The following is a 14,017-nucleotide window of genomic DNA, read 5'->3' on the forward strand; positions in this document are numbered from 1 at the left end:
TTGGGGAGCACTGAAAAGCATTCACCGGATTACGGAAGAGCCCAAATCAACTAAATCACTCAAAATAGCAAACATATGCATGGTATCAAAATGTAACTACAACAACAACAACAAAAGCATATTCGTGGACGGACGGTACCGATGGCTATTCAGTGTGTGAGAGACAAGCGCAGCTGTGTGAGTCACGCACACGTTGTTGTGATCTAAGCGCGTGACTTCCCTATCACATGACACATACGAAAGACTGAAGAGGATGGATCTAATAATGTAAACAAAATAAAAATAATAATTACGGTCGTATTTCAGTGACGATTTAGTAAACCACATCGGTGAGGATAGTATACCATTTATGCTAACTAAAAGTACGTTACATTCATTGTTAGCAACATTGAAAGCCAAGCAGCAGAACCTGTAGATAGCTCCTATTGTCAATCCTCCATTGCAATGTCTGATTATTTATAGTCTACTGTCAGTACCAGTCGGCGCTTTAGCTGTACCCAGCTAATAAAGGTAAGGATATTGTGTTTTTGTATATCTAATTTCCTTTTGTATTTAAATTTAAGGCAACATACTACTGGTTAAGATATTAACATAATATATATGAGATGGGGAAAATGCCAATGTTTTGAATGCTAGTTTTGCATTTCTTGGTAGTTTACAATCTGTGATAAAAATAAAAATTAAGTATAATATTTTTGTTTGATATTGACAGTTGTTTAGGGATTTGGGGATATATTACATGTTAAAATTTTGTATTTTTTGGACCAATTTTATTACATTTGTGTTCCTGAAATCTACCCTTCTTCCTTTTTTTTTTTGGATCAAAAGTATCTGAGTCTTACTTAAACGTTTTGAACAACACAAACTGAGGATTTAATCCATATCAAAACCAAGATTGGATTTCGTGATCAAATCTGAATTCAGAATCCTTTTTTTCTTTTGAATCCATTTTCAAGATTTGATCCAATCTGATGGACAAAACCCCGATCAGATTACTTTTGAACAACTGGCCCCTGGATTACATAATCAGATCTGAAAAATGAAGTACTTGTAATTAGGTTATATTATATTTTAAAATACTAGTCACTTTTTTATTGATTACTCGATTATATATTATGCACATGACATGCAGGCAAATAAACCGGTATCATTTTTATCATTTAACGAATTATTAGCTTGTTATTAAACTCGCAAACCCCAGTTTGGGAAACTTTGATGTAGTATGATGTTTAATGCTCTTCATGCTTAATTTTTCTTTTTTTCTTTTGTATTTTTACATTGAAATGGTACAATATTTTCCCATTTAAATCAATTTGATAAACGAGTTAGATCAAAAGTAATCAAAACGTAGTCTGATTATATTGCCTAAAATGTGTATTGTAATGGAGTAAGTTAGTAACTACAATTTTTGTCATGTAAATTGGAATCAGTAACAGACTACAGTTTGTAAGTAATCTACCCAGCACTGAAGATAGAGAACACTTTAAGGAATAGTTCACTTTCAGAACAAAAATTTACAGATAATGTACTCAGCCCCTTGTCATCCAAGATGTTCATGTCTTTCTTTCTTCAGTCGGACAGAAATTGTTTTTTGAGGAAAACATTTCAAGATTTCTCTCCATATAATGGACTTCTATGGTGCCCCCGAGTTTGAACTTCCAAAATGCAGCTTCAAATGGCTCTAAACGATCACAGCCGAGGAAAGAAGGATCTTATCTAGCAAAACGATTGGCTATTTTCAAAAGAAATTGCAATTTATATACTTTTTAACCTAAATGCTCATTTTGTCCAGCTTTGTGTGAACTCTGTGTAGAGATTAAACAGTATATAAATTGTAAATGTTTTTAGAAAATAACTGATCGTTTTGCTAGATGAGAACCTTCTTCCTCGGCCGGGATCGTTTAGAGCCCTTTGAAGCTGCATTTAAACTGCATTTTGGAATTTCAAACGTGGTGGCACCATACACACAGAAAAATATAGGTTTAAAATTGTACCTTTTGGGGTACAACAGCTTGTCGCTGGAGCAGTACCCTTAAAAGGACATCTTTGTACCTTTTTTACCCCTAATAGGTACATATTAGTACCTAAAGGGTACATATTACTATTCTAAGGTACTAATATGTACCCTATAGGGGTAAAAAAAAGGTACAAAGATGTCCTTTTAAAGGTACTGCTCTGGCGACAAGCTGTTGTACTCCTAAAGGTACAGTTTTAAACCCCTATTTTTCTGGAGAGAAATCCTGAAATGTTTTCCTCAAAAACATAATTTCTTTACTACTAAAGAAAGAAAGACGTGGACATCTTGGATGACAAGGGGGTGAGTACATTATCTGTACATTTTTGTTCTGAAAGTGAACTACTCCTTTAAATGTGTGTGTTTTTTTAAAGCTTTTTCCTCTAGTTTATACAAGTAATAATTACTGCCAACTCTAGTCAACTCTAGTCTCCCATAAATTTGTTTATTATTATACATTATATGATTAACTATTTTTTAAAACTCACCCTCATTACTTTGAAATGTAAAAAATCTATAATAAAATTGCATATTCGTTTTATTTACTTTCAGATGAACGCTTTAGTTGCCCTTTGCCACTTCTGTGAACTCCATGGCCCGCGGACGCTATTCTGTACAGAGGCCGTCCACCCTCCATCCCCGTCTCCTCAGCAGCCTGGTTCAGCCATTCCTGGTGACAGGGATCGAGAGGCGGACAGAGAGGGTGAAGGGCTCACCATGAGAGCTAACAGCTCTGCCACACAGAGAGCTGACATGTGTGAAGTAAGTGAGAAAGTAATATCCCAAATTTCTGTTTAAATCCAAAATCCAAAATGTCTTATCTAATGTGTTTTTCTCTCTCCAGGGCTGTCGCTCCCTACCTGCGTCTCATCCGGGCTTTGTGAGTATTGACAGTGAGACGGGAATCCGCTATTTGAGCCACCAACATCCACGCCAGCCACAACTTTTCAGTGTGGTGCGACAGGCATGTGTGCGCAGCCTCAGCTGCGAGGTATGTATGCATTATGTTTGCATCATTGAATTAAAGGAACACTCCACTTTTTTTGGAAATAGGCTCATTCTCCAACTCCCCCCGAGTTAATAAGCTGAGTTTTAACTTTTTTGAAATCCATTCAGCCGTTCTCCTGTTCTAGCGATATCACTTTTAGCATAGCTTAGCATAGATCATTGAATCCTATTAGACCAATAGCATCACGTTCAAAAATGACCAACGAGTTTCGATATTTGTCCTGTTTAAAACTTGACTCTTCTGTAGTTATATTGTGTACTAATACCAGCGGAAAATGTAAAGCTGCGAATTTCTAGGCCGATAAGATTAGGAACTACACTCCCATTCCGGCGTAATAGTCAAGGAAGTTTGCTGCCGTAAACATGGCTGAAGCAGGCGCAGTAATATCACACAGCGCCTGAAATTAGTTCCCAGCTAGGTTAGCATTTCCACATGTGCTGCGTGATATTACTGCGCCTGCTTCAGCCATGTTCCTTGACTATTACACCTGAATGGGAGTGTAGTCCCTAATCTTATCAGCATAGAAGCTTTGCAATTTCTGCCGGATTTAGTACACGATATAACTACAGAAGAGTCAAGTTTTAAATAGGACAAATATTGAAACTCGTTGGTCATTTTTGAACATGAGGCTATAGGTCTAATAGGATTCAATGATCTATGCTAAGCTATGCTAAAAGTGATATCGCCAGAACAGAAGAACGGCTGAATGGATTTCAAAACAGTAAAACTCAACTTATTAACTCGGGGGGAGTTGGAGAATGAGCCTAATTCCCAAAAAAGTGGAGTGTTCCTTTAATGTTAATGCATTTATGTGACAAACATGTTATCTGCTCTTGCAGGTTTGTCCTGGTCGAGAGGGGCCCATCTTTTTTGGAGATGAACAGCACGGATTTGTTTTTTCTCATACGTTTTTTATCAAAGACAGCCTGGCGAGGGGCTTCCAGCGCTGGTACAGCATTGTCGTGGTAGCTATGGACAGGATCTACCTCATCAACTCCTGGCCATTCCTGTTGCGCCATCTGCGGCTAACCATTCAGAGTCTACAGAACACAGCACTCAAGGTACTGGACTGCAGCACCTTTATTGACAGAATGCCTCTTGAAGTGATGAGTTCCTTGTGGTGTTGAAAATACAATAGTTTACCCTGTTTGTTGCCTTGCAGGTGTTTGACAGTGAGCAGTGTGTGTGTCCTCAGAGGGCTGTGCGTATGAACAGCGCCTTCTCTCCGGCTGTGTTCCCTCACCAGCGCAGTGGCAATGCAGCCCGCTCACTCACATCCCTTACCCAGCACCCCAACCTTTGGGCCAGTCTGCACTCCTCATTCAGCTGGTATGTAAAACACAGTAAACAAGCAGTATTCTGATCATTTTTGACTTTTTAAACTCATATTGTGACTTTATATCTCACAGTGTGACTTTATTTCTAATAACTGCGACTTGTTATTTCACGTTTGTGTCCTTATTTCTCATAATTGTGACTTTATATTCTAAGTGTGACTTTATTTTTCATAATCATGACTATATCTCGCAATTGTGACTTTATTTCCTATAAATGTGACTTTATAATGTATATTATCATTTTATAACTCATACTGTGACTTTATCGTACAAGCACAATTTTAAATCTTACAGTGGTGACTTTATTTCTCATAATTATGACTATATCTCACAATTGCGACTATTTCTCATAATGTAATTTTATAATGTATATTATCATTTTATAACTTACTGTAATTTTATCTCAAAATCGCAATTTTATACCTCAAAGCGTCAAATTTATTTCTCGTAATTGTGACTTTATATTCTAAGTGTGACTTTATTTTTCATAATCATCATGACTATATCTCACAACTGTGACTTTATTTCTAATAAATGTTACTTTATAATGCACATTTTAATTTTTACAACTTACTGTGATTTTGTCATACAATGGCAACTTTATTTCTCATAATTGTGACTATATCTCACAGTTGCGACTTTATTTCTTGTAAATTTGCCTTTATTATGAATATTACAATTTTATAACTTACTGTGACTATATCTCACAATTGCGACTTTTTTCTCATAAATGTGACTTTATAATGCATATTATAATTTTATAATTTACTGTGACTTAATCTCATAATCGCAACTTTATATCTCACACTGGTGACTTTATTTATCATAATTTTGACTTTATATCTCACAACTGTGACTTTATTTTGAATTTCTTATAAATGTGACTTGTATTATATATTATATATTGTATATTATAATTGTATAAGTTATACTGTGACTTTATCTCACAGTAGGGACTTTATATCTCACAATTGTGACTTTATTTCTTATTGTTATGACAATATCTCACAGTTGTGACTTAATTTGTAATAAATGTGACTTTATAATGCATATTATAATTTTATAACTTATCTCACAATCCTAACTCTATATTTCAAAGTGGCGACTTTATTTCTCATAATATCTCACAATTGCGACTTTATTTCTTATAAATGTGACTATATTAATTTTATAACTGTCTCACAATCACAACTTTATATCTCACAGTGCTGACTTTATTTCACAGTGGCAACTTTTTTTCTCATAATTGTGACTATCTCACAACTGTGACTTTATTTCTAATAAACTTAACTTTATAATGCATATTATAATTTTATAACTTACTGTAATTTTATCTCACAATAGCAACTATATATCTCACAGTGATTACTTCATTTCTCATAATTATGACTATGTTTCACAATTGTGGCATTATTTCTTGTAAATGTGACTTTATAACGTATACTGTGACTTTATCTCACAATCCCGACTATATCTCAGAGTGACAACTTTTTCTTGTAATTGAAACTATATTTCACAATTGTGACTTTATTTCTTGTAAATGTGATTTTATAATGCATATTATAATTTTATAACACATACTGTGACTTTATCTAACAATCGCGACTTTATATCTCACACTGGTGACTTTATTTATCATTATTATGACTATATCTCACAATTGTGACTTTATTTCTAATAAATGTGATTTTATAATGCATTTATAATGCATATATCTCACAAGTGCAACTTTGTTTCAGTTGCAACTTTATATCTCACATTATTTCTTAGAATTGTCACTTCATTCATATTTGCATTGCAATTGTGCATTGTTGTGACCTTGAAACAATTGTGTATGCATTTATTTTTCTCAATGATATAACTTTATAACTCATATTATGACTTTAATCTTGCAATTGTGACTTTATATCTCACAACTGCAACTTTATTCATCAAAACTGTGACTGTTTCTCATAACTTAGATTTATATCTTACCATTTCAAACTGTATATCTCACAATTGCAAACTTTATATATCATAATTGTGACTTTGTCTTAGCAGAGCAGTAATAATAGTGATACTTTTCTTGGCAAACTCTAACTCAACCACACATATTGTATAGGCCTAGCGACTTTTTATAAAGTCATTATACTTTCTCTTACTTTGTCAATTATCTTTATTTTAGGTTGCTGAAAGCTTGTGGCAGTCGGTTGACAGAGAAGCTTTTAGAGGGGGCACCCACAGAAGACACACTCGTTCTCATTGAAAGACAAACTGGTAAAATGAATGCATCGAGTAAAATAATAATAATAAAAAACATTAAGATTTAGATTTTGTGTTAAAACTGTGATAAAATATTAGTTTCTAAACACAACCAGATTGAACAAGCCAAACAGATTTTTTTTTTGTCATGAGATGCTATTGATTTCGTAGGAATATTTTAATTAGTGTGTCTGCTAACAAATTGATTTTTCAACTGTTTAACTGGGTGTCTGACCTACATTTTCATTTCACAACGTGCTGCTCCTGACACTCACAGACAAACAGCTCTTCAGAGTTTTTTCAACTTTGTTTATCTATTATTATCAAAATTATAACACTAACTTGCTATAATCAGTGGTTATGCTATAATATTATATTGTAGAGTTCAGAATGAAAGTTCACAGCAACATTATATATAATTTTACTCACAGAGCAAGAGGAAGAGATGAGTGCCTGGGATGGTGCTGAAGGGGGCGGGTCTAACCCACAGCCCAGCCAGTCAGAGAATGTGCAGCCCAAAGATTTTCATTTTGATGATGGAGGACAAGAGGATATCCTTGGGCCAAAGTTCAAATCACTGAGACATTTAAGACAGGTAAATAAATGTTTACACTGTTACAAACTTCAGATTTTGTTTTAAAAAATATACGTTTAACAATGCTATGTCTGATTAATGACAGGTCCTGGGTTCCACTGATTTCCGACAGCTGGCATGGCATGTTCTCATGGGAAATCAAGTCATATGGAGGGGTGCAGACCCTGGTCTTATCCAGTCAGCTTTCAATGTACTAAAGGTCAGCTAAATACCTAAGCATACAATATTTCCACCATACTTTTAAGTGATACGGATCTACACCGTAAAAGCACATCTATGTTAGATGTTACAAACTACCAATCAAAAGTTTGGACAAACTTGACGGAATTTGTTTCTCCTCATCTTCAGAAGAATTTGATTAAGTTCTGTCATTAATTACTCCCACAAGACCTTCGTTCATATTTAGAAGACATTTTAGACATTTAGAAGATATTTTGATAAAATCCGAGAGCATTCTGACCCTGCATAGACAGCAACACAACTGACACGTTCGAGGCCCAGAAAGGTAGTAAGGACAATGTTTAAATAGTCCATGTCACATCCGTGATTCAACCATAATGTTATGAAGCTATTTGAGTACTTTTCGTGTGCAATGAAAACAAAAATCTTTCGAAATTGAATGACTTCATTCAATAATTTCTCCTCTTCTGTGTTAGTCTTTCTTTTTTCTATTTAGTTTTGACGATACTGTTATTCCAAAATGTGAAAAATAGTAGTAATAAAGAATGAGTGTATGTCTCTAATGCATGCGAAAGTTTGGGAACTCTTCGCAGAATCTGTGAAAATATAAATAATTTGAGCTAAATAAGAGACATTATATTTAGTACTGTCCAGATTAGGATATTTTACATAAAGGATGTTTACATATAGTCCATAAGACTAAAGCTGAAATGATTAAAATAACAATTTTCAAAAGTTTGGGAACCCTTGGTTCTTAATACTATTCTTCAGAAAAACAGATTCTGTAGTTTTCCAGCATATTTTGCGTATTTGAACCCTTTCCAGCAGTGACTGTCTGATTTTGAGATCCATCTTTTCACACTAAGTACAATTGAGGGACTCAAACACAATTATTCAAACACAAATATCAAACATTTAGTGATGCTCCAGATAGGAACACGATGCATTAAGAGCTGGGGGTGAAAACTTTTGAACAGGATGAAGGTGTCCAAATATTTCTTATTTTGTTGAAATATAATTTTTGTCCATTTAGTACTGCCTTTCGGAAGCAAAAGAACATACTTGCATGTTTCCCGGAAGACAAATTAAGTACAATTTACCTCGATCTGCAAATTCAAAAATGTTTTCACCCCCTGCTCTTAATGAATCGTGTTTGAACCTTTTTTAATAGTTGTGTTTGAGTCCCTTAAATGTCCTCAGTGTGAAAAAATGGATCTCAAAACCATACAGTCACTGCTGGAAAGAGTTTAAATATACAAAAGATGTATACCATCACAAAAAAAAAACAGTCGTAGATCATCCAGGTAACCACATACAGTATTAAAAACTTTTGAAGGGGTTATTTTAATAATTTCAGCAATGTTTTGGTCTTGTGGATTATATGTAAACATCTTTTATGTAAAATATCTAACTCAGGACAGTACTAAATAAAAATAACATACATATGATCTCTCTCATTTTGTTAAAATTATTCACATTTTCACAGATTCTGCAAGGAGTTCCCAAACTTTTGCATGCAACTATATTTAGATTGGTAGTGCTGAAAGTCTTGCTAATTCAATTCTGATCCTGATTTCTGTCCATTTCACAGGCTTTGCTTCCAGTTGGATGTGTCCGATCTGTTCCATACAGTCCTCACTATGAGGAAGCATATCGATGCAACTTTCTTGGCCTTAGCCCAGATGTACCAATCCCAGCCCATGTTAGCTCTTCAGGTATCTTTTATTTCACTGCAAACCATATTTTGTGTATTTTTGCTTGACAGAGCTAGGTAATTTAACTTTCAGAAAACATATGTCTACACCACATTATAAAGGAATTCATAAGATCCGAACCCTGAGGCATCTGAACCCATAAACCTATTGTATTCTGATCCTATCCTTGTGGTGCTGTTGTAACGAAGATCGCTTCGGGTCAAACATATACAAACATTAACACTCAATCAGTCACACTTAGAAATGACAGCATTGCTCTTATAATCTCTATTCAGCATTTAAAAGGAACATATTGTTTTTATAACATGAAGAGACAAACACACATAGATTTAACAGAGGCCTCAAAGTGTTTTAGGGTGTTCGTTGTCAGAATGTGATTTACATGCTATTTCACAACTTCTGTGTGGCTGTTTTCTTTCTAAACAGTGAAATTGTTTCATAACTCAGTGTCAGGTTCATCCTAAAGTTCAGTGCTCATTGTGTATATACATAGTCTAACCCTTCTCCTTCTCCCTTTCTCAATCTATCTTCCAGAGTTTTCCGTGCTGGTGGATGTACTTAATGTTGAGCGCAGTTGTGTAAATCCCGTTTCGGATGATGACATTCTCTCACTTTACCAGTTCAACATTAGCAGTGCAAACACACAACCAACAGATAAAGGTAACGCATGAAAACTAAACTCTGTAGTATAGTCTGTTGGAGATTTATGTTGCTATTCAAACACATTGTACAGTAATGTGCCTTTCTCATGGTTTGTCTTTCTCTCAGGTCCAACTCTGTTGAATAAGATCGAAGTGGCTCTTTCTAATGAGAATTTGTCCGTGGAGGTGGTCTCCCTCTGCTTACTATGCCTGAAGGAAGAGTGGATGAAGTAACTTTGCATTTTATCTTTTGAATAGAAAATCTTAAATAGAAATCTTTTGTAACATATGTGTCTTGATACTTTTCACTGTTCACTTCCAGAATAAACACTGTGAAAAGATATTAGGTCTTTGAGCAAAAAAAAATTCCAGGATTTTTCTCCATATAGTGGACTTCAATGGTGGCCAATGGGTTGAAGGTCCAAATTGCAGTTTCAGTGCAGCTTCAAAGGGCTCTACACAATTCCAGCCCAAGGAATAAGCGTCTTGTGTAGCGGAACAATATCTAAAAACAATCTAAATGTATATAATTTTTAACCACAAATGCTTGTCTTGCACTAGCTCTGCGTCTTTACGTATTAAGTAAACACATTGGAAAGGTCAAGCATGGTTAGTTCTTCAACTGTGTATTTCGGTTCAAAAAGGTAGGGTAGGGAGAAAAAACCCATCTCAGTTTGTCCTCCAACTTCAAAATCATCCGACATTGTTGTTTTACCCCTTTTTTGTAAAGAGCGTTTGACACATTCGCTTTTTAAACACTGGGTCGGTAGTTCCACCTACGTCACACGTGACCTTTCCAATGTGACGTTTTTTAAATGGCTTTGATCTCCATTTAAGTCTACTATCTGGAGGAAAAATGTAGTTTAAAATGTAGTTCCTGGAATGTTTTTCTTATAAAAAAAAAAAAAATTCAGCTGAAGAAAGACAGACATAAACACCTCAGATTTTCAGGAATTTTTTTATTCTGGAAGTGAACTAATTCTTTACAACATCCTTGCTGAATAAAAGTATTAGTTTCCTTTTTTTAGGTACAAAATAGGACCCAAAACTTTCCTTGCTGAATAAAAGTATTAGTTTCTTTTTTTAGGTACAAAATAGGACCCAAAACTTTAAAACATCAAGTCATTTTAATTAGAAGTAATTTAAAAAAGTCATTTTAATGTTCTTTCTCAACCTTCAGAAAATGCTGACCATCAACCCTTAGAAAGTTAAACAAAATATTATATGAACTGTTTTATTTTCTATTCCAGTTTATTGTACATGACTACAGCCATTTTTGCAGCACTGTTAAACATTTGCGACATTACACTCAATAAAATGCTGGGTTAAAAACAACCCAACTTGGGTTACTTATTTGACAACCCAGCGCTGGGTAAATATTAAACAGAACACATGTTGGGCTATTTTGACCAAGCTGGTTGGGTTAAATGTTTTTACCCAACATGCTGGGTTGTTTTAAGTCAACTATTGTTTAAAAAAGAATATATTGCTGGCTTAAAATTGGCTAGAAATTAAAAATCACACAGAATAATAGAGGCAACAGCAATAAACAAAAGATGAACATTTATTATTAAGCAAAACACCCATGGACAAAAATATAAGACAAATTGAATTTATTAGGGTGAATAAAACATAGTTTACAGTATTACACACATTTAAACTCGTTTAACAAGCATTTTAGGAATAAAAAAACTTTAAGTTTAAAAAGTAGCATTTTAAATTAAGTGTATTCAACCATTCTCCGTAATCACTTTTCACCAAAATAGTGCTAATTCTTATGTCGGTGAAATCTAAGCTGGTGATGGGCTTCTGTTTGCCGCGGGAACTATGAACCTCACGTTTCACTCGTAGCTGAAAGATGCCTTGACTGACTCCATAACCTGCCCATAGACAAACAGTACTGAGATTAGAGAACATATTTTAACATCAAATTCAATTAAAGGAGTAGTTCATTTCCAGAACAAAAATGTACAGGTACTGTACTCACCCCCTTATCATCCGAGATGTCAGTCATGAAGAAATCCTGTTTTCGAGGAAAACATTTCAGGATTTCTCTTCATATAATGGACTTCTGTGGTGCCCCCGAGTTTGAACTTGTAAAATGCAGCTTTAAAGGACTCTAAACGATCCCAGCCAAGGAAGAAGGGTCTTATCTAGCAAAATGATCAGTTATTTTCTAAAAAAAAATTACAATTTATATACTTTTTAACCTCAAACGCTAGTCTTGTCTAGCTCTGCGTGAACTCTGTGTATTCCAGTTCAAGACAGTTAGGGTATGTCTAAAAACTCCCATCTCATTTTCTCCTCCAACTTCAAAATCGTCCTACATCTCTAGAGAAGTACAGACACAGTGTTTACAAAGTGAACAGGTCAAACACTCTTTACAAAAAAAAAAAAAAAATGTAAAACAGTGATGTAGGATGATTTTGAAGTTGGAGGAGAAAATGAGATGGGAGTTTTTCAACATACCCTAACTGTCATAAACAGGAAAACACAGAGTTCACGAGAGTTTGAGGTTAAAAAGTATATAAATTGTCAATTTTTTCAGAAAATAATCGATTGTTTCGCAAGTTAAGACCTTTCTTCCTCGTCTGGGATCGTTTAGAGCTCTTTGAAGCTCCATTTAAACTGCATTTTGCAAGTTCAAATTCGCTGGCACCATAGAAGTCCTAAATTAGCGTCGCTGTGGACCGCTTTCTCTTGTAACGTTAGAGGAATCAAAAATCCCGAGCTCTGATTGTAACTCGGCAGATTGTAACTCAGCATTGGATAGAAAATATAGCCCAATATTTAATAACCCATTAATATGACCCATCAGCTTAGTTACAGAAAAACTACCCAGCACCTGGGTAAAAATATTAAAAACAACCCAATAAAATGACCCAGCAGGTTGAACCCAGCATTTAAGTTAAAAAAAAAATATCCCAGCATTTTTAAAGTGAAGGCACACAGATAAATAATACATTTTTGGTAGTTAAAATGATTTAGACGTAGTATGTACTACAATGAATTGAACATAAATGTAATAGATTGTGTTAAAATTATGTATAATTTTATTAGCTTTTAAGACATGAAAAATCTACTGTAATGAGACAGCAAAATACACTGAATTTCTGTAATGTGCTATTATATTTATTTAAGACAGTTTAGAAAAGTCATGTAGAAGTCATAAAGTTAAACATTTTCCCTGTTTCCCGTAATTCTTCTTTTTCCTCTTTCTTAATCACTTATTTGCTTCTCCTCAATTTCCTTTGTCCTGTTTTCCTCTTGTCTGTTTATTGTTTCTGTGCTAACCTTCTGTACTTCCTCTCACCGCATGGTCTTCTTGTTCTTTCTGTTACAGCAAAGTAAAAGTGCTGTTTAAGTTCTCCAAGGTGGATGGCAGAGGTAAAGAGGACACTCAGAAGGTTTTAGCCCTGCTGGGGGCCACGGGGCCTGGGGAAGAGGACAATGTGCGTCTTCTTAAGTTTTGGATGACAGGACTCAGCAAGCTTTACAAGAGCCATCTAATGACAGCAGTCAGAGTTGGAGAGAGAACTCTGAGCCAGTAAGAGAGAAAGAGAGAGAGAGAGAAAGGGGACAATGGACTCATTGGCAGAGTTAGATGAAAGGAATGTGTGGGTGCGTGTGTGTGACTGTGTGTCAATTACGGGAAAAGGGGGCCAGGCCTGAGAATGTGTTTTTCTGCATGGTACAGAGAGAAAGTAAAAGCTATCATTGTGATTGGAGCCTCAAAAACTTTTACTTACACATCTGCATTTAAATGGAATGTTGTTTTACCGTCATGACTAGACATGTCCATTTTCTGTCTTTTTTGCTATGTGTCTAATAGAGCACATGGTCCACTGACTTCATGGGAACTCGGCAGAGTATCAGTTGACATGATACTGTTTGAGGCTTGCCTGTTATAATTCATCATCACTGTTTTTTTTCCCCATCTGACTTGTCTGTGAGAGAATTTGTATTTTATGAGCAATTTTATTTATCCTTATTTTAACTTATTTTTAATAAATGGCTTTTACTTTAATCTCACACCTGCTAAATAAAGACTGTCTGCTGCTTGTAAACCAAAGTTTTACGTTTTTTTTTTTAATCAAGCACTGTAATTTATTATAGCAATGACTGCTATTAGAATCATCTGGTAGGTATTTTTAAGTAAACTATGCCTGTAAGTGCTGCCCTGAGAGAGTTTCTGGATTATGTAGAAATCCCTTTAAACCCATTACAGTTTTTACAGCTTTTTAAAAAGTGCTACAAGACTTAAAGCATGCAATAAACACTGTGC

The 14,017-nt window shown here is 34.9% G+C and overlaps 1 protein-coding gene across 1 annotated transcript; it reads left to right on the plus strand.

Annotated features, from left to right (window-relative positions):
* The first annotated feature begins 15 nt into the window (after positions 1 to 15).
* Positions 16 to 13,786, plus strand: flcn (folliculin). Its single transcript, XM_073847509.1, has 12 exons — positions 16 to 510; positions 2,567 to 2,776; positions 2,859 to 3,005; positions 3,863 to 4,084; positions 4,186 to 4,352; positions 6,525 to 6,616; positions 7,033 to 7,196; positions 7,282 to 7,395; positions 8,968 to 9,091; positions 9,626 to 9,751; positions 9,860 to 9,962; positions 13,076 to 13,786. Exons 2-12 carry the CDS (start codon positions 2,567 to 2,569, stop codon positions 13,281 to 13,283), a joined length of 1,677 nt encoding a protein of 558 aa, XP_073703610.1. The 5' UTR covers positions 16 to 510; the 3' UTR covers positions 13,284 to 13,786.
* The last annotated feature ends 231 nt before the right edge of the window (positions 13,787 to 14,017 follow it).

This window comes from Garra rufa, chromosome 9, assembly GCF_049309525.1.
Source record: "Garra rufa chromosome 9, GarRuf1.0, whole genome shotgun sequence".
NCBI lineage: Eukaryota > Metazoa > Chordata > Actinopteri > Cypriniformes > Cyprinidae > Garra > Garra rufa.

What these genes read in the sequence shown, in the direction of transcription:
- flcn (XM_073847509.1), top strand. Translation starts at nt 2,567, where the DNA reads ATGAACGCTTTAGTTGCCCTTTGCCACTTCTGTGAACTCCATGGCCCG. An exon ending in TACAGAACACAGCACTCAAG is followed by an intron (nt 4,085 to 4,185) that starts GTACTGGACTGC and finishes GTTGCCTTGCAG; the next exon opens with GTGTTTGACAGTGAGCAGTG. An exon ending in TCTCATTGAAAGACAAACTG is followed by an intron (nt 6,617 to 7,032) that starts GTAAAATGAATG and finishes TTTTACTCACAG; the next exon opens with AGCAAGAGGAAGAGATGAGT.